Source organism: Pempheris klunzingeri, chromosome 18, assembly GCF_042242105.1.
Source record: "Pempheris klunzingeri isolate RE-2024b chromosome 18, fPemKlu1.hap1, whole genome shotgun sequence".
Taxonomy (NCBI): Eukaryota; Metazoa; Chordata; class Actinopteri; order Acropomatiformes; family Pempheridae; genus Pempheris; species Pempheris klunzingeri.
The window spans coordinates 14,963,893-14,987,868 of NC_092029.1; the positions used below are offsets into that span (position 1 = coordinate 14,963,893).

A 23,976-nucleotide genomic window follows, 5' to 3' on the forward strand; every position below is an offset into this window, starting at 1 on the left:
TTAAGCTCAAAAATATGTACAAAGTACTGAATCATTTCCCATGTTTATTAGGTCCAGCCCATCTACCTCTGAACAATACATCCAAGCATTATATCCTCTTTCAGTACCCAATGAGAAGTCTATGTGTTGAATGTCAAATAATGAAGACACGTGGAAAGTAAATGCCATTTCTTTGTGACTTTGATTTAAAATCTATACTAAAAGAAGAAATTACTGTAATTAGTCTCCACCTTTGGTTCTAAGAATGCCTGCCTAATGCAATGGGCTGACATTTTAACTCAATAGTGAATACAAATACTTGAAGGAAAGACACAGTCAAATCACAAGTGCAGCAAATAGATTAGATGTAATTTGTTACCGTACTCTGACCATTAATCTGTAGCCGCACTGGAAATCCCCTTTCTTTCTTATATGTGTGAAGAAGGACTAAAAGCATCTATTGGCGAACAAAATCACAGGTCATGACTTTGCAAAATGACTGATCATTCCCATGTGCTGTTTTGCCGTTGACATACAACTCAGCTATATGGTTTCTATAGTTCTTTGGGACTTTTTCTTGATAAAATGTGAGCATGTACTTGAGAGGTCTAGCAAATTTACAGTTGATTATCTTGCACATTGCTCATCATAGTTGAAGAGATGCTTGGGCAGCCTTTCAGTCCATTTAATGCAGTCCACATTAAAGTAATACGCTGCTTTCAAGAGCATATATGTAAACTGATCTGTGTGATCTTTGTCAATTATGAATTCATGATAAATACAAAAAGGTATAAATAGAAATGTCCCCCACTCTGTGTCGATTAACTACAGCATGCACACACGAGCACTCATACTGAGAGCACAGAGCTGAAATCAGCCATGGAGAAAAAAGAACTGCCACTGACATTATACCAAATCAATTCCTCTACATAAAACTATTAAAAATGGAATATGTTCAAATGCACAGGGGCATTGGCGAAGTGCTGCAAAGGCCATGCTAATGAGTCATCAAGGCATGCAAACTCAATTTGCTCCCTGAGTGAGGAACATCAGTCGCTGGCAGGCATAAAGATGAGACTTTTAAAGTTGCAACAGCTCTTCTTGCTGCACAGCTCCCCCTTCACTGTTCTAGCCTCAGCCCCTGAGAAGCACTGGCCTCCCACTTCACTGAGGGCTAACTAAGCATTGTGCTTCAAAGCTATGGAAATAACTGAGGAGAAAAGGGAGGATTCTTTAATGCCTACATTATGTAAGTATGTGATGGACAGACACACCTTTCCATACCTTTGTGGCATCATGGGTCTTAAATTCACTCTTCCTTTCTCTGTGAAATCTGTGTGCCCATTTCAGTTGCCTGACACAGATCTTTTGAAATAAGACCCAGGAGTATTTTCTTTCCAAGTATCAACTCTGCTATCTATTCTCACAGCGAAGGCTGTTCAAACAATATTCAACAGGATCTCCCAAAGGCCACACCCTGCTACTTACACCATTGTACAGGAAGTAGGACTATTTCCGAAGTGACATCATTTCCCTGGAGTTTTAAGTGTTGCTAAAACTGTAACATAAAGCAACACATCTCCTTGAATGAGGCAGAAGAAATAGGCCAGACTAGCACAGGCTAGCAGCAGCAATGCAGTGCAGAGGTTAGCTATCATGCTCCAAAGAGGCATAAGCTGCTGAGACACAATGCTGGTGTAGACAAAACACAAGCATCCCCAACCAAGACCGGGGATATAAAATATATCCAAACACTCAGCGGTATCAAAACCCACAGATGCACACGCACAGGAAGGAAGCAAGCACCGTACACAAATACACAAATGATCCCTGACGGTATCTCTAGAGAACCTGAAGCACAGACTAGACGAGGCAGCTGGATTCAACAGCGTCTTAATCAAACGATACAGGAGAGGTAGCAGATGAGAAAATCTCTGACTCAAGGGAGGCGGGGCGGAAAGGTAGGGGTGTGGGGGGTGGGGGTTGAGGGGAATACAGCGCAGTGAACGACAAGCTATGAAAGCAGGGGGTGATGAGCCCCGCCGGAAAGCAGGTGAGGTTCAGCATGCAACCCAGTTTCCTCTGAAATGCTGCCCCAGCTGTCGCTCCGTTGGCTCCTGCCCCTGCACCCTGCAACCATGGAGTTCGCAGGGTGATCGGAGCAGTTTGGTTGGTGGGGTCCTGGGTGGCACTGAGGCGCATACATATTTCCATGGTTAACATTTAATATACTCTGGTTGACTTCAAAAGAAAACCTATGTGCTGACCCGAAAAGCCATACATATGGATGGAGATGTAAAGTGTTCTGGGTGGAGTAGATGAAAGCAGGCTACATGAAGGCAATTTGCTGAACTTTGATTTACTGTCCCTGCACTCTGCACACATATATACACATGTATAAAGGCATCACTACACTGTAATGTCGAAGAAGACTGGACCGACATGTTCCAGATCCTGGGAACTCACTATGTGTTACATCAAACCACTTGACTACAGAGTCAGGCTAATAAACCACAGGAATGGGCCAGTGGGAAAAGGCACGTAAACACTATAAATTAGTAGAGAAGTCTGGTATTACCATGAAATCCCACCACTACTGCTCAGAATTGGTTTGAAAGGCATGTCCTGAAAGATCAGAGATGATAATGGGAACACTTCCTTCCCCATATATATTTTAAGATTGTATTGTACTGTACTTTAGAGCTGCAACCATGAATCAATGAAATGAATAGAAATTTGATTGAAAATTGTTTGCGATGAATTTCATTACTGATACATTGGGTCTATGTTGTTGAAGGCAGTGTGGTGGAGCTGGCATCAAAACATCTGAAACAAGGCGGAGGGCAGCTCGCTGCTCCTAAATTATTGCTGGTGCGTCTTCGGATTTTTATGGAAAGTCATGAGGTCACAAGTACATGACTCTGCAGAGCTGTTCCCTCCTTTTAACTCAGACAAACGGTTGTGTGCTCTCTCTCCATTTTGAGGATGAGCAACTGGAACAGTGACGTCAATCACTTGCGAAGTCATGACAACCAAATAAACAGTGTGAGCACAGCATTTTCTCCTCAGGCAGAGTGACAAACAGGGCAGAGGACAGGATTCATTTAGTGGAGAACAAGAAAAGAGACTGATTTAAAGAAGTTATTGTTAAAGTTAGTTTAAATAAACACTCGCAATGTATTCTTTTTAATGTTCTTATCTGACTAATATTAAAAATATTTATAACATACCCAGCCGGTAGCGCAGTGGATAATTGCGGGTTCGATTCCCTTCCAGTCCCGGCTACCAAAAATGGGCGAGGGTTGCGTCAGGAAGTGTAAAAAAACTAATGCCAAAATCTACAAGTGGATCATCCGCTGTGGCGACCCCGAAAGGGAGCAGCCAGAAAAAGGACAACAACATTAAAAATATTTATAACCTGCAAAACAATGTTCTTGGCAACGTTAGCAAACTCAATACCAGTAACGTTACCTCAATAAATGTCAATAAAGTAATTGCCATCAAAATGAAAGATCGATAATGAAAACTAATCATCTGCAGCCCTTTTATATGTACTACAGTAGATGTAGTACATCTACCCTACAGATGTAGGGTGGTGCATCTGTTGTGTTTGCGTGAATATTTCTGCATCGTGTCGAATCAGTTGATCTTGCCTCTACGTGTTACATCCACTGACTCAAACAGTTATAATTCCAAGTAAACTGATTCTGAATGGTGCATTCTTGCCTGGCATGCTTCAGCGCCTCAGCACATCCAGAGCAGGCCAGCACCGCTCTGAGCCCTACTTGACAGAGATGTCCTGACCGCAGACAGCTCCCACAATGGGGCTAGTGTGCGTGGTAGTAGACCTTCCCTTGCCGGGACGGCGCGACGGCCGGGTCGATGGGAGTCCAGGTCTGGAAGCGGCATCTGTTTAGCGGGGCCGCACTGTCTCGCTATACATGGGTGGACAGTGGCCTCAGCACAGCGAGCTACACGTCTGCTTTTACAATTTACATTTCTATTTTACTTGAAGGACAGGGACCCAAATGAGGCTGAAGTATGCAAAAAGTACCATGTGTATATAAGACTTTAGCGCAATGACTGTGGTCTCCACATCTTTTCTCATCCCCTCAGTTCTCATTTTCCATTTCCCCCTTGATGCTCTTTACTTAGTGCAGCCCTCATACCATCCATCATGCTCCTCTCTTCTTTGCCTCCTCTGCATTGCCCGCTCCCTCCCTTCGTCCCTCCATTCCCCTGTTGGCATGCCTAGGGGATCGATCAGGCCCTCATCGCTCAGCCCAGCTGTCACTCTCACCCCTCTCTCCCTCCGATGTCACACCATCAGGCTGGCGCATGTCATTGTCTCCGCAGGGGCCGTGGCTTCGAGCCCGAGGTGACTGACAGCTGCAGAGAGGGCGGAGCCAGACAGACTGAGCAACTCGACCTCGTGCTCACCTCTCATTAATGCTGCTGGGTGATTGGTAGGTTGGCACGCTGCCTGTCACTCAAATCACTCTGGAATGGCCTGAATAACCGAATCACTGGACTGAATCTGTAGGCCAGCCAGGTGATACTAATTTGAATCTGAGCGTTGATTGAAGATTAATTAATTTCACATGACAATTCCACTCTAGAAAATACTGCAGAGTTGGGGAAAAAGGTGAGGTAAAACGTGATCGGTAGCCTCCACAGAATTCACTGAGCAGGCTGAATAACTAAATATCTTCACCTTGTCAGTGATGCTGCAAAGAACTTTCACTTTGTGATAAAGAAAATCATTGCCCCATGCTTCAGCATGACTGTCACAGTCTATCATGAAGTGAATGAACAATGTAAACAAGTTCGTTTCAGGTATATAATGACTACACAACACTGCCCAATAAAGCAGTGCACATCCATCTAGAGCTGCTGTGCTGTGATGGCACTAACCAAGTTAAATCCTGCTCTGAACTATAAATCAGTTGCTATGCAGTGGGTTTCTAATGCTCAACAACTCAACACAAAGGTGTAATATGTCAGTTTTATGGGTTTAAATCTCTCTGAGGCCACTTATAAAAAATGAATGCACTAATGTGAAGGTTAGGTGCTTTGGAAGAAACCCTCTTTACTGTCCAATGTCAATGGGATGCTTGTAAAGAACTGGTTCTGCTTCTTGTACAACACTCCGAGATTCATGTTCTCAGTCCAAATCTGCAGAACATGCAAGTCGGTGGATTGGGTCAGGCGTGCGTTGCGCTAGTCGATCAGTGAGCTAGTGAGTTGTTACATAGTCAGTCAGTCTGTGACAACCTGCCGGCTGGAGTCTGGCTCAGTGCCATGCCTCTGTCAGCAGTTTGGAAGTGGAATGAGGCAGAGGAGGAGGGAGGTGAAGGAGGAGTGAATCGAGAAACAGGAGGAGGCGATGAACGGAGAAGGGAGGGGCTGTGGCAGGAATGATGGGCAGCTCAGTAACAGCCTCTTTGCGTCTATTAGGGCTCTAATGTAAGGATAAGAGACACTACAGGATGAGGCGGTGGTGGAGTTCTCTCCTGGGCTTGTATCTGACCACTGCACGCACACGCACACACACACACACACACACACACACACACGCACACACACACACGCACACATGCAGGCAGAAAGACGAAATTGAACACAGGACAAACCAACTCCTCTCTCTGTCGATAGCTCATGAAGCTTAACCTCAGCAAGCCAGTGCCCTGTTTTTGGCACGCTGTGCCGGATACTTAGCTGAAGCTTAGAGGGACTTGAGAAGGCACTGTAGCTCTGCCCCAGTAAACAACTGTGGAGGCCTCGGTCCCAGATCAACAACCGAACTCAATAACAAGTAACAAGCGTGCAGTGTGTCGGGGACCCATCTGGACACTGGTCGACTGAAAGCTGCACTTGTTTTTTATGCCATGAATTACACCTTTGTTTTTGAGCCAATTTTGAATAATTACAAAAGCAAGGGATTTAATCAGGGACCAGCTGTCTGAAGCGACGTGCGCTCGTGTATTTTTATGTTTGTGTGCACTGATGAGGGACCTGCATCAAAGTGAATCGCGATATCACAGAGGCGCAGCAATGGCAACATCTGAAGCTCGGGTTCGCTGTTAATACGGCGCACACGAGGACACACAGCTACATTCTCTGCACATGCATGCACACTCAGAGACACGCACACGCATGTGCAGACCCAGTGTTTGTGTTAAAAGGGAAACACTGTCAGCATGCGGAGATAAGAGCAGAACCATCTGTCTCTCCATTACACATGGCTTGAATGTGTGAATGATGCTGTGCGTTTAATGGGCTCGTACGATGTTCTATTGTCTGCCAAAATAACACAATGAAATCTGCTGAGGTGTGTGACAGTCCATCCATCTCTCCGTCACGCACAGTATCTCCAACACCACTGATCAGACTTTGATGAAACTTCCTAGCAACATTTATTTAACACAATATGCTGATTTAATCAGAAGCTGATTAAATTTTCACAAGAACTAAGGAAACAATAATCTCATTGCCACATTCTGGCGTTTGCAAAATGACTCTGATTTGACTACCAAGGAGCTCGAGGCTTTACTTAATTGGAGGACTTTGCAGAAACTTAAGGGAATGATGCATTGCACCATAGCTTTTTTAACTACAAAACCAAAAGCATGCTGACCATGCAAGCAAAAGGGGTGCATAACATTTGATTGAGTGTGTTTTGCATACAATCTCAGATCCACAGAGCTAGTGACAACAAAACTCGGGGAACTGATGCATTTTACCGAAGCACTCAAAATTTGATGTAACGTCAACAGGCCTAAGTAGGTCCTGCAAACACAGATCAAAACTGCATATCTGTTCTACTTTGCCACCCATGCAGATGTTCAGACAGCTCCTGCTTTCTCGCCAGAGCCGAGAACATATGGATAGACCGAGCTGTAGATAATAAGGGACTAGAAAGCTGGAGATGATTCAGCTTTAACTGCTGGTGAGGTTTGTTTCTGAAATGCCCTGCTGACATTTTGTTAAGTACGTTTCCTTGAACACCAAGATCCTGATTTTTTGTCTTACCTTAGTTTTGATATTTGGGACAAGATATTTAAACTGAAAGGAGAAACCTGGTGATTCATATCACCGTGAGCCCATTTCGATTTCTTGCAGAGGGTTGCATTTACCACTCTGCTGGATGTGGCTTCTCTGTTGAAATACCACCAATGGAAATCGAGGGCACTAATATGGTTTATCCTCTGCATTACCACTGCTGTTTAGGGATGTCCCCGACCAAGGATTTTAATAGTCAAATCTGATACAACAAGTCTTGGCTTTTGGAGGCTGATTGTCAACTCACGTTTATTTTTTTCTTTTGCTCATTGAGCCATATTGTCATTTAAACAAAAGAGATAAAACACCCAATTAAAACACTAAATATAAAATACAACACAATAAAACTAAAACTCACTGTTTTGCCTACTCTGAATGCATTTTACATTTGATTAAAACAAAAAGAGAGAGGTAAAGTCACACAATGATTACTGAAGTGTGTGTAAATGCAGGCTTTGGCGCTGTCCATAGAACTGAATGGAACCAAGATCGACAGACAGACGTCGCCCATGTCCACCAAAGCGTTTATTGTCCCAACTATTGTCCCCGCTCCTCTGAAAATGCACAGCTGGGAGTGCTTGAGAGCATTTGGACATGAAGCGTTTTCTCAGCTGAGACGCTCTGGTTGCTATGATACGGAATGATACAGCTGAAGTAAAAATGCCGGCACAAGGTAGAGTACTTGCTCTGCATTATTTTTTATTTTCCATGTCGATATTGTGGTAGTCTGGGGATATCATCTGGTACAGACACAGATACTCAGAGATCAGTAGTATTCATTTCTCAAGCAATTCTATGTAAATGTAGGCATTCAGTGCCTCCATAAAGCCTGAATGGAATGATGCTTTGTTTCATAACCACATTTTCACGCCACTGCCATGATTTGACTGTGAGATTGGCAGTTGAATCAGGCGCCGTAGATGAAATCGCGCAATAGTCGACTATTTGGGGTAACACCTACTGTTGTGTCAGACTTTCATTCTTCATTATTCTATTGTTCATCATCACTTTTTTTGTTTTACTTGTTTTACTACATTACATTACTCAAGTTGACGATGCACGAGACAGGCAAAGATAAGAGCCCTGGATAAAGTGTTCACATGTTGTATACTGGTTTCAATCACAGTACTCCAGCTAGCATGTTCAGGTTTCTCAAAGCTACAGGACATGATTTTGCATGTGCAATCACTTACACATCCTGCAGTTCATCCCAGTTATTGCAAGAAAAAAAAAAGAAGGTTGGCGTTGTTCCAATCTAAAAGCATCCAGCTTACCTGAGCGATTCGGCCATGCGCCGCAGGTCTTCATTCTGCTGCTTGAGCCGCTCTAGCTTGGCCAGGATCTTGGAGAGCTCCCGGCTGGACCGCTCCGGGTGCTCGCTGTCCCGCACCAAGTGACCACCGATGTAGAAGAGAAGCGTGCCCCAGGCCAACAGCACTAGGGTAATCCAACGCCATGAACCCGCCCAGGGCCGCATGGTTGAACCTCGCCCACCTAAAAATGCCTCTTGGTGTGCCTGTACACCCACCGACCCACCGGCCTGCCTGCCGGATGTGCGCACGCACTCTGTGCCCCGTCACCACAAGTGCCACAGCAGCAACATTGGCATCGGCATCTTTGCAGGGATGGTTTACAGGAAATCACAGATGAGAGGGAGATGCGTGCGTTTGTGGCTCAGGAGTGTGTCAGAAAAAGGCAGTGGGCGTTTCTCCTGTGATCAACCAGCCTTTCCTGTGTGTGCTAAAGCATGGCTAGCATACTCAGAGGTCTGTGTTTTGATGGCTTGAATGATATCTTCTCCCCTCCAGCCAGCTGTTGACCAGCTTGTCCCACACCGTCTTGCTGTTTCCTTCCTGTCCCAAGGGATTCTCTTATTTGAGTTGTGTCCTGTAGAAACAAAGAGAGACATGGTGGTTAGTTGATAGCTTTTATTGCTCAAAGTTTTGTCTTGCAATACTTGCATGTTGGTCAGACAAGAACAAATTAAAACCGCGGAGGAGCTTGGCCAGCAAGACAGCTCGACAGACAAATACTCCTGAAGAGAAGAGAAAAGCATGTGACATGCCTCATGTGATGCCATACTGAAACAGAGAGCACAGAACAGGGCAGACGGGCTGACTGATAGAGCCAAGATACTGCAGACTGGTCCCGACATAACCCTGTCTCAGCAGCCTACAGGATTGATCAGCATGACACTGCAATTTACATTTACATAGTGATGTACAGTCCCTGAGCTATGCTGCATTGCTGTCGAGGCAGGACAGGAATGTTCCACTTTCCACATACTGCCTGCTTGCACATTACACACAGCACAACAAAAACACAGACGCACACACACGTAAAGAAGACATCGCGCGACCAAGAACGCATCTTTTATCCATAACACCCCATACCGCACCCTCAACCACAGCCTACCACAACCCACTTCCAACACTTTCTCCCTCACTCGTAGTCAAAGCACGATTAAGCCTGACAGTTCATGGATTTGCTTGGAGGCGGGTAAATCCCACAAAGTTCTCCCTGAGCATTTTCCTCCTTCCCAAGCGCCCACTGCCATCTCCGTGGCCTCTGTGACAGAATGCAACATTGTCAAGGTGATACGGTGAGCTCAACGGAGCAGAGGGAACGAAAAATCCCTGGATCATCACTTCCCTTCATCCCAAAGCAGCGGGGGGAGATGGAGATGAACGCGTGCCGGGTTTATGAAGCAACCTTCGCTGTCAACTCCCCAGCAAAGCCCTGCCACGCAACTGAGGACTAGTCATGTAATGGAATGAAGACTGGCAGGTGTGTGTATGTGCACAACATTTAAGTGTGTGTGTGTGTGTCTGCGCTATCATCACTGGGTGTGTACCACAGCATGCTAGAATAATGCCAAACATCTTAGACTCCATGTGAATGGTGGTGGGGTGGGGTTGATTGACACGGCGCAGTGTCTCTGGTGCTTCTGCCTGTGAGCCTTCAAGACCGAGGAAAGTGTTCCTGCTGGGGATCGCCTGGCAGCACAGAAGTAGGTTAACAGCAGCTCATCATGTTTACCATGGCAGCATAGTTGATATGTAGGACATAAATGGTGCCATGCTGCAATACCATAGAGACTGTTCATGCTTCACAGGTGCACACTGCCCAGAATGCAGCAGCTGAGATCACTAAAACAGAGAGGGGCCAACTATCCCCCTTCATTTCTTATTGAATGATGTGGGATTATTGAGATGTGTGCAGACGTTCCTTCCTCGCCGGTGCTCCTGTTGTGACTAACCTGGGTTGACACACGGGTGGCTCCTCTTTGTGCATGCAGCACAAGGACGTGCTGAGCTGTATTTTATTATGGAAAATAAGAGCTGAGAGAGGGTAGCACTCCACCAGCTAATGCACGACTGGGACTTCACTAAAAGGCTGGCTGAAAAAACCCTTGTCATTGTGTTTGAGGAGCCATAATGTGGTTTGAGTTCAGTAGACTAAAACTGATAAATATAAAACTGTTAGATGAAGCAAGCAACTGCTACCAAATAGGATATGGGGATTTTTTTTTTTTGAGTTAACACTTCTAACTAGTTCTGCTTTGAGTCAAGCTAGGCCAGTAATACATTAGTGGTATATTAATAGAACTGTGGGGAAATTAACATGAACTCCTTGCAGTTAACAGCCTGCCTGAGACACTGGCAAACAGGGAGGTGGAAAAGGAAATGCTAAAATGTGCAAGATGTAAACGCTCCCTCCACAAAGTTTAGAATTTCTACTGTGACCTTCCTAATCCTGCCAAAGTCTGACAAAATAACCCTGATGATGTCACCAGGATTGTGTTCAATTAAATTGGAGACAACTTGAGTTACAGGCTGCAGGCGTGGAATTAGATGACAGAATCATCAGACAGGGAAGGCCTAATGAAAACTCTGTGGAGTTGCATTATGGGAATTGTAGGATCCAACTTTTTCTGAAGCTTTTCTCGTACTAAGAACGAAAAAGTCAGGATATCTCACCCTCCGCTGCTTTGATTTTGACTATTCTTTTTGGTCTAATCCCCCAACTTTATGCAAATGCAATTCTAAATAGCCTTAAAACACAGAGCTAGTATCGTTTTTACAAGGTCAAAACAAAATCGGATCTGCATAATCAGATATAAAAGACCAAGCACACTGAAACGCACATACGTCACACTGAAGGACATCGATGTAGGTTTTTGCTGGAATCTGCTGATGTCACACTTTTGGTGAAGTCGTAGTTACACAGCGCCATTAATAGCAAAAGCAACTCACTCTAATGTTTGAGTCTAAATTGTAGAGCAGTGTGAGCTAATCCGGTCGCAATACTGTCAGCACACAGTGTGTGCAGGTTATGTCACACAACCTGAGATCAATTAAATACTGGAGCCACCCGATAGTCATTATTACATAGATGTACTCTACTTTCAGGGGCACAAAACCTTCAGGATTATTAGTTAATTCTGTTTGAAAATCAAAGACAGACAGACAATGAGTGAAGAAGAGAGGAGTTTTGCAGTTTCTTTTCAGCCTGCTTCTCAGCTTAGCCTTGGCTGTGATGGTCCCCTCTTTCGATAGTTTCAGATCAATGTGTTTTATAACTAAAGGACTGAGGAGGCATCCATTGAGTCCTGTATCAGCAGAATGTAGCCTGATTAAAGAGAAAACTACAATTTATTCCACTGATGAAGATCTGGCAGTGTAATATTCTGCAAGAGATATAGCTGAGCGCGAGGAGAGCGCTGAGGATTTTTGCATCTTCTCAGACGTCTCACATCTGCCCTCGAGTTGCCATGAACAGAGGGCTACATAAATAATGGAAATTATAATAATGTCGGCTAAATAAATAAATAACTTCCCTACTGTGGTGCAATCATTTCTAAGTTGGACTGTGTCAGATATGCTGACAATAGGATTTTAGAGAAGTTGGCCATCTTGTGCCACTTTTTATTTCGCTTTCTTCCACCAAGTCCCCCCGCCCCCCATCCTCCAAGTAAAGTGAAAACATGGTTGCAAGGTCTATGAAATATTTTAGTATAATAGCTTCTTTTTCTTTTTCAATGCGTTGTCCTACTTCATAGGAAGAAGGAATAAGTGGGCCTATGCTGTTCATAAATGGGACCTTGTCTGCTCCGCCTACACACACACGCCTACACAATATTTCGCTTGACCTTGCATTTCAAGCACCATCATTCTCCCACAACGCCCTTCACCTTTGCTGTCATGGCAACCAAAGGGGCTGCCTGGCCCGTAAAGGCTGGTGCGGTACACGTGGCACTGTGGGACAGACTGTTATCGCTGTCACAAACTGCCCCGATGCTGCAGCAACATGCAGAGGCCTGAGGGGTCAGCAGAGATGACCTGTTTTCAGCCCTGCTGGTTAATCTTCAATGTGACTCAGGCTGCAGCAGAGGTCATCTATCAGCGCGCCCCGGTCTCCAGGCAATAAGCAGCGCGATGAGGTCCACCACTGAATTATGCATGGAGCTCAGCTGAGGACGGCTTCTATTACACCAACATGAACACTCAAGCTCGAGAACAACTGGAAGTGAGCATCATCAATACCATGCAGTGTGTGTGCATCTTTCTCTCTCTCTCTCTCTCTCTCTCCCCATATATATATATACATATGTATATATAGCATTGCTAACGGCAAGCCTAAGGGGGATATGCAGCAAGCAGTGGTACATGTTATGACATGTAGCATAGTGACAGAGGTATGATTCATGTGTCTGAAAAACAGACAGGTAGGAGGAGATCAGGAAAGAATGCATAGCAGCATTGAAAGGATGGCAGTGAGGAAAGAAATAAAGCAAAAACCATGTTTACACTGTGATGCAGACGATTTGTTTCACAGCTGAATGTGACCTGCTATTGGACAGAAGCTGGATTTTTGCGCTGATATTGCAGAAAGTGTTATATTCCAGCGTATAACCAGTTTGATTTGAGATATTTGAGTCTCAACATCAGCTTATGAGCACAACAGAGGGAGCAGCTTGCAGGTGTTTGGACTCCAGAAATGCAGCAAGAGAAACATCGACTCTGACTCTGGCAGCAATTTTTAACCATTATTTATCCAGGGATGGTTTGCTGAGCAAGCTGTTCTTTAGAAACAGCCTTCTTTATAGCCATAAAGCTACACTCATTTCCACCTGATAACTGCCTGGTGCAGCCACAGTTTCCTACAAATGGCCACTGAGCAGCTTTTCTGGCTATTTTCTCAGCTGGTCTGGAAGTTCAATCCTGTGACCTACCAGCCTCTACCCCAGTTCCCAAACTAGTGTCATGTCTCATTTCACATACGAGTAGTAGTATCAGAATCCCTACATATTAGTGGACTAAACAAAGGCAGAAAAAAGACAATCATGGGATCGTAATGTATTAATTCTATAAAGCAGCAGCAACAATTTCAGGAAGGATTGTAAGCTGAAATGTTCACTCCCCTGTTTCCTGCCATTTGCAACAAAACATTACATTTCAATTGTGAATGTGACTGCATGATTTTTTTATCAATATGAATATCAGCAAAAGTCTGACTCATTCAGCAGCACAACGCTCCCACTCCCAGGGCTCCTTTTCCCTTCTCACTTGGCTCAGAGCCGAGATGCGGAGACACCCTTAGCTTTTTAGCTTTTTGGGGCACCCCAGCATTTTATATGCCCATGAGTTAGTGTGCGGGAGTCACCCAGCTCAGCTGGGAATGCCTGGCTTCACACACACATTATACACGTACACCTCACACACATACAGGCAATTGGTAAATATTTCATGAGCTGCTGTTTACCTCACAACATTTCTGAGCTGAATGTGGAGGAGTCCATTAACTTAGGCTAAATGGCAGAGAGAGTGCCGGGTGTGGGGACAAGCGTGGGGAAAGAGAGGTAAACAGGTAGATGGCGAACTGGGAGAATAAGAGCATGACGCCTTAAAGGTTCCTGACGCTTGGGTTCAACACATGCATATGGAAAGCCCCATGGCTGACACATAGTGCTCCAAGGTTATGTCCTTTTATCATGACAGCATTTTTTAAAATCCTGGCTACAACTAGAAGAAAAGGGGAGTATCAGCATTCGTACAGTCTACGTGCATCTTTAACTGTCAGTAGTAGATAAATGAAAAGAGTAGAGACTGACTGATAAAAGGCTTTTTGAGGCGTGGATAGATACTGAAACATAAATAATTTGTGATAAAATTATTTGTGTGCAAGATATTTTACAGCTAAGCAAAAGGTGCACTGTAAGAGTAAATATCATTACATTCCAAAGAGCAAATGTATTGCCTTTTTACATAATAACTATAAACAAATGATCATCTAGCATATGGCCAGTTTGAACTTAGATGTTGAGAAATGTCACATATATGAAAATATGGGACAATAAAACATTTATTGCTGCTTTTTACTGCTCTGCAATTTGTTAAGGTCAGGTCTTGCATTATGAGCCTCTACTGACGCCAAGTCTATAGAGTGCTCAAATTATGCATATTACTAAATTGTGTTTAATCAAATTACCACAACTTACACAAATAAAGTATTACACCAGCATAGGTGTATTAGTTGCAGTGACTTAATGGGAACCTGGAGGCCACAGTGTTCATACATATTGCACAAGGGATGGGAGGTAGGGGCTCAGAAGGGGCCCCAACAGCAAATTTCTGCTCAGATATCAGTTTAATTCAGCCATGCAGATAAAATTGGCAGATAAGGTCCAATGAAATGGATGGACTTTAATGGAGCCATGGTATAATTTGGGGTGCCAAGGAGTATGAAAATAAAATATTCGTCAGCTCTTTTCGTAAAAAGGGTTGTGTATTCACAGAGCGACACACTTTCATCATCGAGCACCGACTATCTGAGCAGGGCCGCCACTTGAGCACTGAAGGCAGCTCACCTCATCGCAACTTTGGGATTAAGTCTCGCAGAAGTGACTAAAGGTTTCAGAGAAGTTCTAGGTGTGCAACCGCTGAGCCCGCTGCAGCTTGGCATTCAGTATCAGAGCTAAGCACACAGCCTCTCCTTCAAGGTTATCTCTGTGGAGAATTCGCTGACAGCAGGATACACATGCACACGCATTCACACGGGCACGTGCACTCACACGGTGACACAAAGATAGGTGCCCACGCACACAAACACAGTGGCGCGCGCGCGCGCGCACACACACACACACACACACACACACACACACACACACACACACACACACACACACACACACACACACACACACACACACACACACACACACACACACACACACACACACACACACACACACACACACACACACACACACACACACACACACACACACACACACACACACACACACACACACACACACACACACACACACACACACACACACACACACACACACCTACCTTATTGGCCCGGTGGGGGGTGTGGCGTGTTTGTGCTGCTGGTTTATGCAAACAAGTTTTTAATTGGGATGGAGGGACACAAGATTAGCAGTAAAAAGCACCAATCATTCCTGTGTTTCATTACTTTTTATGTCCAAATAAAAACGGGGAGCTGGGCGGGCACCCCACCTGCCAACCCAATCTGTCTCCTGACGAGTGAAGGTGGATCACTGGGGCTCAGACATGGTCAAGGACAGCATTGTAAATTCACCGTGTCAGTGAGGGTGATGAACTGGCTCTGCAACGGCGTGTGTGTCTGTGTGTGTGTGTGTGTGTGTTCGAGAGAGAAGGGAAAAGAGCAAGAGTCAATGCCACTCAAGCAGCTGCATGTATCATGCCTAGAGCAGAGAGGACATTAAGTGTCACAGTGTGTGTGTGTGAGTTTGAGTGAGTGTTTATTTGGAGATGGAAGGGTCGCAGAGAAATAGTGGAACTAGGCATCATTACTAATTAATCATTTACTTTATGCACTGCGGTGCTGAGAAATACAATCCTCGGTGAAAGACGCAGAGCGCGCTACAAGGAACCTTGACCGTCTCCATTTGCGAGAAACAGAAAAATGGAAGGTCAAAGTCTGCGTTATCCATCTACCTTGAGCTATATTGCTGCTTGGATCCACACACAAAAGGCGCACACACTTCCTGTCTGTTCCACTTTCTGTTCTTCGTAATGAGTCCCAATGACGGCTGACCTTTCACGGCCTGGGATGCCAGGAACGAGCTATAGAGGTGGGGGCGGTGAGGGAGGGTGGAGGGGTTTGTGGTGACCCCATACAGAGGGTGCCAACCTTCAATCACGCACTTTAAAGAGGCCTAATGATTAACTGGATACACAAGAGAAAAGAGAGAGCAAAAAGAAGCCATAATGGAAGAAAATCAGTGGCCAGAGAGGGAGGGAGAGGAGGAGAAATAAAGAGGACGGCAGAGAGAAGAGCTACTGTTACACTGTGCTAAATTGTGTGATTTTTATCGTCTGAATATGCGGTGACGCATAATGTGATACGCCTGGATCCACTGAATATGGATTTTGCTCAGATTACAATCAGACCTTTGAAATAAGACTTGGAAGTGGACTGGCTCACATTGTGATTACAATTCTATGTCATTTGGCTGCAATCCACAATGAGAGCTACATTACAAAGATGGACAAACAGTTTTCTAAACAGACTATTTCAGTTAATACATCCACAGGCGTTCCCATGTAAATTCTGAATGCCGTGGGAACCGATCAAACAACTCTATGTGATCAGGTATCAAAAAAAAAATCATTCTGAAATGGGGTGAAGTGTAACCACAATCCAAGTGACAGGGCTGGAAGGAAAATAAAGGGAGGAAATCAGAAATAGCACCGCAGCGAGAACAGAAAGAGAAGGAATGTGTCTGAAGCTGAAGCCGGCGGTTAAGGGACACGGGCAACAGAGGTAGACAGTGAGAAAAATTGTCCTGATCTCCTATCGCAATCTCCCAATAAAAGCCAAGATTGACGAGAACAGGGGGCTCGGCGGTCTCTTGTGCAATAAGTTACGTTTCCAACACAATAAGCAGCGCACCCCACCCCTGAACACTCCCTGCCTCACTCATCTTCTGCGACAGGATTTACGGTCAGCGGTTAACTCCCATTATACCCTGGCTCAGGGCAAAAGTACCCCCCACCCCCATTTGCCACAAGTCAAAGTGGGAATGATAAAGCAAGGACTGGGGGAAAGAAAAGATGGAGGAGAGTTGTTGCAGAAGAGGCCTAGGCAGCAGCAGCAGCAGCAGTAGAGGAGGAGAACAAGGAAGAGAGAAAGTAAACAGCACAAGGATGCCCAGACAGCAACTTCCCCCCACACACACACACACACACACAAACACACAACAAGAAAAGTGTGGTAAGAAAAGTGGGAGCCAGGGAGGCGGTAATCGGAAGAAAGATGGCGGCTGTAGACGCAGACAGAGGGGGAGATGAAGAGTGTTCCCTGAGGGGCCTGAGTCCTGACTAATACAGAGAAGGAGTTCTGTAAACAGCAGTAACACACAGCTCCCACCAATTCATCGCTCTCTGCTACATTACCTCCATTCTCCTGTCTTAAACTCTTAGCTCCTCTGCTCTGTGACCTTAAATCCCCACACTGCGAAAACACGTCAGCAGTAAAAAGCGACATATTTATTCTTCCTCTATTTGGCGGTAAAATCTTGCTTTTACCAGGAGTAGAGAGTTAAAAAAAAAAAAAAAAAAAAAAAAAAAAATGCTGCAAAAGACTGCAGGAGGCAGTTGATTGCAAGATAACTTCCCAGACACTTGTTCAAAGAATCACATCCCTCTTGAATAAAGCAATCGGCTTAAGAATAAAGCACCATTCCATATATTTTGAAATGTCACCCGTTTTAAGAAAAACGTGCATACGGTAAAGATGTCTTAAATGACTCTTTATCCTTGAGTTAAGGCATTGTAAGACACTTCTGCAGATTTAGAAAATGGCTTAGTGATTCAGTGATCCCCGACTCTCAGCTCTGGTCTTTTCTGCGTCGACTTCCCCCTCTATGTTTGCTCTTCCCTTTGAGTTTCCTCCAGGTCCTCCAGCTTCTTCCAACTCTCCAAAGACGTGCATGTGAGATGAAATGAAAACTCAAAATTGCTCACAGCTGCATGCATTGGTCTGTCTGCATTGGCCCTGTGATGGACTAGTGACTGGCATGAATAAATGTTAAAGCGGACTACGAAATTAATAATTGACAAGTAGAGATGGGTGTTTTTGTGCCATGCTCCTGCCTGACTGCTGTCCTCCTCTCAACTCTCTGCTCCATTCCCTATTGCTTTATCCTGGTCGCTGACTTCCTCTTAACTCCATTTTCTCTTCCTCATCTTTACAGAGTTTTGTTAGAGCTTGACATTAAAACCCAAACCTACTGGGACCTGCCTAGAACAGACTTGGTTAAGCGTGGACAGAATTTTCCATTTAATTGCTTTGCTTTGGGTCAGGATTGTTTGAAAATGTTAAAATACTCTTACCCTCACTTAATGATGAGAAATTACTTTGCAATGTTGGGATTCAGAGGGCTTGGATATTAACTGAATTCGGTAGTAGATTAGACAGAAATGACAAGACTTTGGGACAGCTTGGGCACAATTTCCAAGGTGCAATTTTTTTGCACCGGATATGCACCTATACTTTCCACCCTGCTCTGTCCTTTGTCTTTTATGTTTCCTTAAAGAGCCTGGCCTCTTCCCTGTCCCTTCACCACGGCAGCCCACGTGCATCTCAACACGAGCCATATTGACAGAACTCCTCGTCCCCGTCACTTTGCGTTTTCTGCTTCGGGTCCGTGCTTGTTCGTTTGCCTGACTTCTCCTCCGTCTCTTCCACCGTGTCTGGCACTGTGTGTGTCTGCTCAGCCCATCAGCTTCCGCTTGAGTGCTCCTTCCACTCGATGTGACCCGTTTGCAAGTCTTTTGTAGTTAATGTATGGATTGTGTAACAGTTCCATGTGTAGACCCTCATGTGCAACAATTTTTGTTTTCGTCTTGAGATGTAGCACAGTTGGCATGATTTCGTTCGACGAGAGTTTATTCTAGTGTTGTAGGGAAACAATCTTGTCATCAAGCTGAAGGGTTTCTGCCAGAGACACTAATCACAGTCGCTACATTCAGCCTTGACTCAAATATACCATTGGTTGTTAGTGCAATGAAACTGACGATTACAGGCTACAGTGCAAACATTCCCTCTGTGGCTTTTCATAACCAGAGGCTTTTTTTGTGAAGTCATTCGGGCTTGGTCTTAAATGGTTCAACTCTGCATTCCTCCGGAGGGCAATAAAAAAAAGACACAAGACTCATTGAAAGAAAAAAAACACTGCCTCACCTCTAGGGGATGAAGTTTCCTAAATGCGATTAAAAAGAAATACTGGCACATTGTCTTCCCTGACCCCTATTAACGGAACCTGAGAAAACAGCCACATCTCTCCTCTCCACACAACCTGCCACTAAGCAGGACCTGTTGCTCAAATCACATTAACTAACAGCAGATGAAAAAACTCAATACACAGCTTGCCAGGCAGTGCTAACACTGAGCTGATGCAATCACACCTGCAAACACAATCCGTCCGACTACTCTGTCACACTCGCGCAGAAAAATAGAGAAATAAAATCACGCTTTGCCGTAAAAGGGAATACTTCTTTCTAGTCCTTCCTTCTATCCAGTGCAGGCACCGCTGAGGCCTTATTAATACTTGGTAAAGCCAGAGCAGGAGTTTACACAACATGACTTTGTAAAAGCTGAAAGCGAAGGGGGAAACTAAACACTTCAAATGCTGGCGGAACATTGTGATCCAACTGGGAGCAGCTGCATCCTTGTTTCACAAACACACCAAAAACACACTGCCCCCCCTTCCAGATGCGAAGATCAGTCCAGAGATGACTCGGGGGGGGGGGGGCAGACTCTGCAGCTCACCTTCACCAAGCTCTAGGACACTGCATGTCTCCCATGTAGCACATCAGACATGCAATGAGGTATATATACATACATATATGTATGTAATGCTACATGCGTCTTGTCAGTGTTCACATTCCACCAGTCCTGACACCAGTCTAGATATAACGGGGAACTCCATCAATCTTCCTTTGGGGAGGGAACTGGTTTGTTGCTTATTCAGTTCCCGTCTGCAGTGATTGGGCTTTCACCCCCACAGTTGCTTGCAGCTCATATTCTCCGAGTGTGTAACCAGCCACTGCGCACAGCTGTCATGTGTCTGGTGAAAGTGGTGTGACTGACACTCATTGTTCAAGATTGAATATGCATTTCTCCCTCCAGGTCTGACGCATGCCAAATGAAGGACATTCCCAATTGATGGCATCTATTTATAATTGAGCTCCCTCTTTTTCGCTCTCCACAGACTTTCTGTTTCTCTCGGTCTGCCAATGCTGACCCTTGACAGGCACAGAACTAGAATCCACCACTGGGTAAACAGAGGGAGCTGAACTTGAAGGCCGAATCCAAAGTTATTGGAAATCTCTAATAGTTCACCCAACTTTCCGTTAAGGGGTGAAAAAAAAATTCACCCTTTTGCTGCAGCAATTATGCATGGGCACAGGGAAGGTGGGAGGAGGAGGAGGGGTACTCCTAAGCACCAAGGTTAGATCACAAACATAATCAATAATGCACTGCCTATTGTGTTTCGGCACTGCAGTCAGCTCAGCTCAGCTCCATTCAAGTGAATCCACCGTGCCGGACCAGCCGGGTCCGTGCTAAGTCAACAGTCCTGATGAAAGATGGCTCTACTCGAAGGCAACAACAGTAGAAACGGCAAGGAAGGGAAAGAAGGGATGATGGCCCGAGCAGACGAGAGGGAATGTGGGCGGATTTGGCAGGAGACTGAGGCACAGTGCCTGGTTGCCACTGCTGCAGATGTTGTTTGAGAGTCTTCACACAACGTTGAATTCAATCTGCAATCCACCAAATGAGATGAAGACTATGAGCCTTGAGCTGAGGCACTAGTTAGTAAAATAATGATGATAATAAAGATAAAAATACTACCGTCTTCCCTTGTACACTTAGTGTGACAAAAACGTCATATGATCCATTTGATGTAAACTACTAAAATAAGTCTTGCTTGTGTCCCTCTTTGCAATCCCTTCACACTTCTGGTCATGGCTCACAACAGCTTCACTGCCGCAACTTATCAATACTAGCCAAGCTGAGCAACAAAATGCTTCCTCAACGGATAATCCATCCCTCAGGCAGCATTGATGGTTTCATCTTCAACTCTGCAAAACATAATACTAGCGAGTAAAAAATGCAGTCAACTGCATTTATGACCTTGGACTTCTGTCCATCATACTGATTATTGTTTTGTTTTTTTACAGTATTTTTTAGGCTCATTTTTGTCTTTTATTTGATAGTGAAGCGCAAACCAGAAATGTGGGGTAAGGCGTGCAGCAAAAGGTTGCCAGCTGGAATCGAACCTGCAGCAGTGCGGACATGTGGTACGCACTGTAACGATTTGACAACAGAAGCGCTCCATGCTGATCCTTGTTTATGGGCATTCCCAATTCATTCAAATGTATATTACCATCTACACAACATTCTTATCCACACATTTATCACTAAATGACACACACAAGAGTTATTCCCATTGCGGTTCCTGATGACCATGCAATGGGCACGGTGACAAACAGGCCATTCCGTGTTATTGCTGCTATATTGCCTTGTAATGCAGATGGCTCGCGTGTCTCCCTCTGAATTATTGATCTGCTCATGTGTAACGTAAACACAATAAATGGACATGATAACACCTCTCTGTCACAGCGCACAGGATGCGGGTGTGTATATATCACTAATCATAGATAAACATAGACCATCTGGTAACTGCTTTACACATGAGATCATGGAAACAACTCCACTATACTATTAAATGCATTCGCAAATTTCTTTCATGAACCAAAACATCACTGGGAGGGTTTTTTTAAATTTCATTTTATGTGTTGAGATAAAAGTGAGTCTTATTTGATTGTACAGGAAGATTCTTAGCTAAGATGTTGCCTATTACAAAATTATCCAATTCAAACAGCCACTTGGCTTTAGAAATTCCAATCACAACCCTGTTGAATGGATGATCTTGGAGAACCACATGAACCTACGTATGCATTGATCTTAGCACCACTCAGCTAGCACTGATGTAATGCCAGGTCTGTGAACAGGCAGGGCGCTAGCTGGTTCCCGTGTGCTTGTGTGTGAGACGGCTATGGTCTAGTTTGGTCTGTCAGTCTGGAGGTAGAAAACTCCTCCCCCCTTCGCTGCCTTCATGCCTCCTCAGTCTGTCGGATATGATCCTCCCAGTGTGTCCTCTGTGGTGTCTGCTTCTGTTCCCCTTCCTGTCGCTGAGCTGAGGGCCAGCAGAGGGGAACGAGCTTCCAGTGCCTTGGTCTGGTAGCCTGGCTTCCCACAGCCTAGTCATTACTGCTGGCTAACAAGCAGAGAGCAAGGGACGTCTGCGGCTGCTCTTCCCCTTAACTAACAAAGGGAAAGACCTCACGGGTAACTGTGGTAGCAGCAGCACAGAGGCACAGGCTCCTCCTGGACCCATAATGGTGCCTTCTCATTATATGCTGTCTCCTGGGGAAAAAAAAAAAGATGTACATGCTGGGCTACAGGTCCTTTCAACTAGGCATTGTGGGACTAGGGGGGTAGAGAGGAAGGAACCTTATGCACACAACCTGTCACATGCCACATCTTTGAATTATCTTAATGTAGTGATGTTTGTGTGCGTGTGCATGCATGTGTTCTGTGTAGTCCTCACGAGCCCTCAGCTGGATGTTTACACGCTTCTTTAATGTCATCTTATATTTTTGTTGGTGCCAGGGACGTCAGAGGAATTCTTCGGAGGAGGGGGACATGAAATGAGTTTGACTTGATTTGATTTGATTCCAGTGACTCCATTGGAGCCGTGGGCGACACAGGGGGGGAAGGCAGGACTCACAGGGCCCATGCATACTCAAGCATGCATGGCTCAAACCAAAGCATAGGCGCACATGCTTGCAAAAATAGATATCATCCCAAACAGACACACACAAAAGGGACATTCTGCTTTCTTTAAAAGGCCCCAAAACTTGAGTTACATGAGGCATTTCCCAATAGTTGGCTGTCAGTTTCAATTATGGGGGACGGAGGAGAGGGATCTGTTAATTAATGACTCGAAAAATACTCTTAAATCCACTACTTGTTCGACAGTTGTTTTCATCAATTTTCAGTTGTGTGTCCATATTGAAGTGGGTTGTATTTTGGCAGCATTTTTGTTGACATTTCATTTAGTCAGCTCAATAGCTCATCTTTGCTCAGGAATATAAGGCTCTCACTCTATTATAAGCTAAGTCAATTATCTCCATAGCATCTTGTACAGGTGCAAATGTCGTCATTGCACTGAATACATTGCCTTCTGACAGCTGTCTCCATGCGGGAGGTGGATGAAATATCATGACATCTGTAAATTCTAATGCAACCAAAAGCAATAGTCCTGCAATATATCTATTTTTATGAAGGTTATAGTACATGTTTTGTTGACACAGTGTCACATAGGTGTTGATGCAACTCATTATTTTTCGATTTTTTTTTTTTTCCATTATTTTTCGAAATAACAAAAAACACCTTAGCATTGTATTGCAATATGCTGTAAGGTGTGATTCTTTTTCCACTGGACAAAAGCTCCACACATTACAAGTAACTGCGACCTCAAAAAAGACTATAGCGTTTGATCAACATCTCCCTGTGCTCTGTACAAGAGCAAGATGCAGTTGCTCGGGAATTATCAAGGGGTCGGAGGACGCTTACGTACCATTACTGCTAATATATAATCATGGATTTTTTATCATTATGTAGGGGTTTGTAACAATTGCATCCCTATACAATACCATCAAATATAATACCAAAATGTACTTAGGGAGCCATTAATTGGAACAGCCACCCAGTTCAAATTATCATAAAAATGCAGAATCTGCAAACAGCTGTTCCTCATTCCTTCAGTAGCTCATACACCAGTGATGCACAAGAGACACCAGTTACCTC

General features: G+C 44.6%; 1 protein-coding gene across 4 annotated transcripts in view; it reads right to left on the minus strand.

The window, feature by feature from the left end:
• fut8b (fucosyltransferase 8b (alpha (1,6) fucosyltransferase)) overlaps positions 1–23,976 on the minus strand; it is an 84,222-nt gene that overhangs the window by 30,671 nt on the left and 29,575 nt on the right. For all 4 annotated transcript variants that reach the window (XM_070849628.1, XM_070849630.1, XM_070849631.1 and 1 more), the window contains one exon: positions 8,316–8,928. In XM_070849628.1, coding sequence (XP_070705729.1) covers positions 8,316–8,518 — 203 coding nt within the window. In that variant the 5' untranslated portion in view covers positions 8,519–8,928. The remainder of the gene's footprint in view (positions 1–8,315; positions 8,929–23,976) is intronic.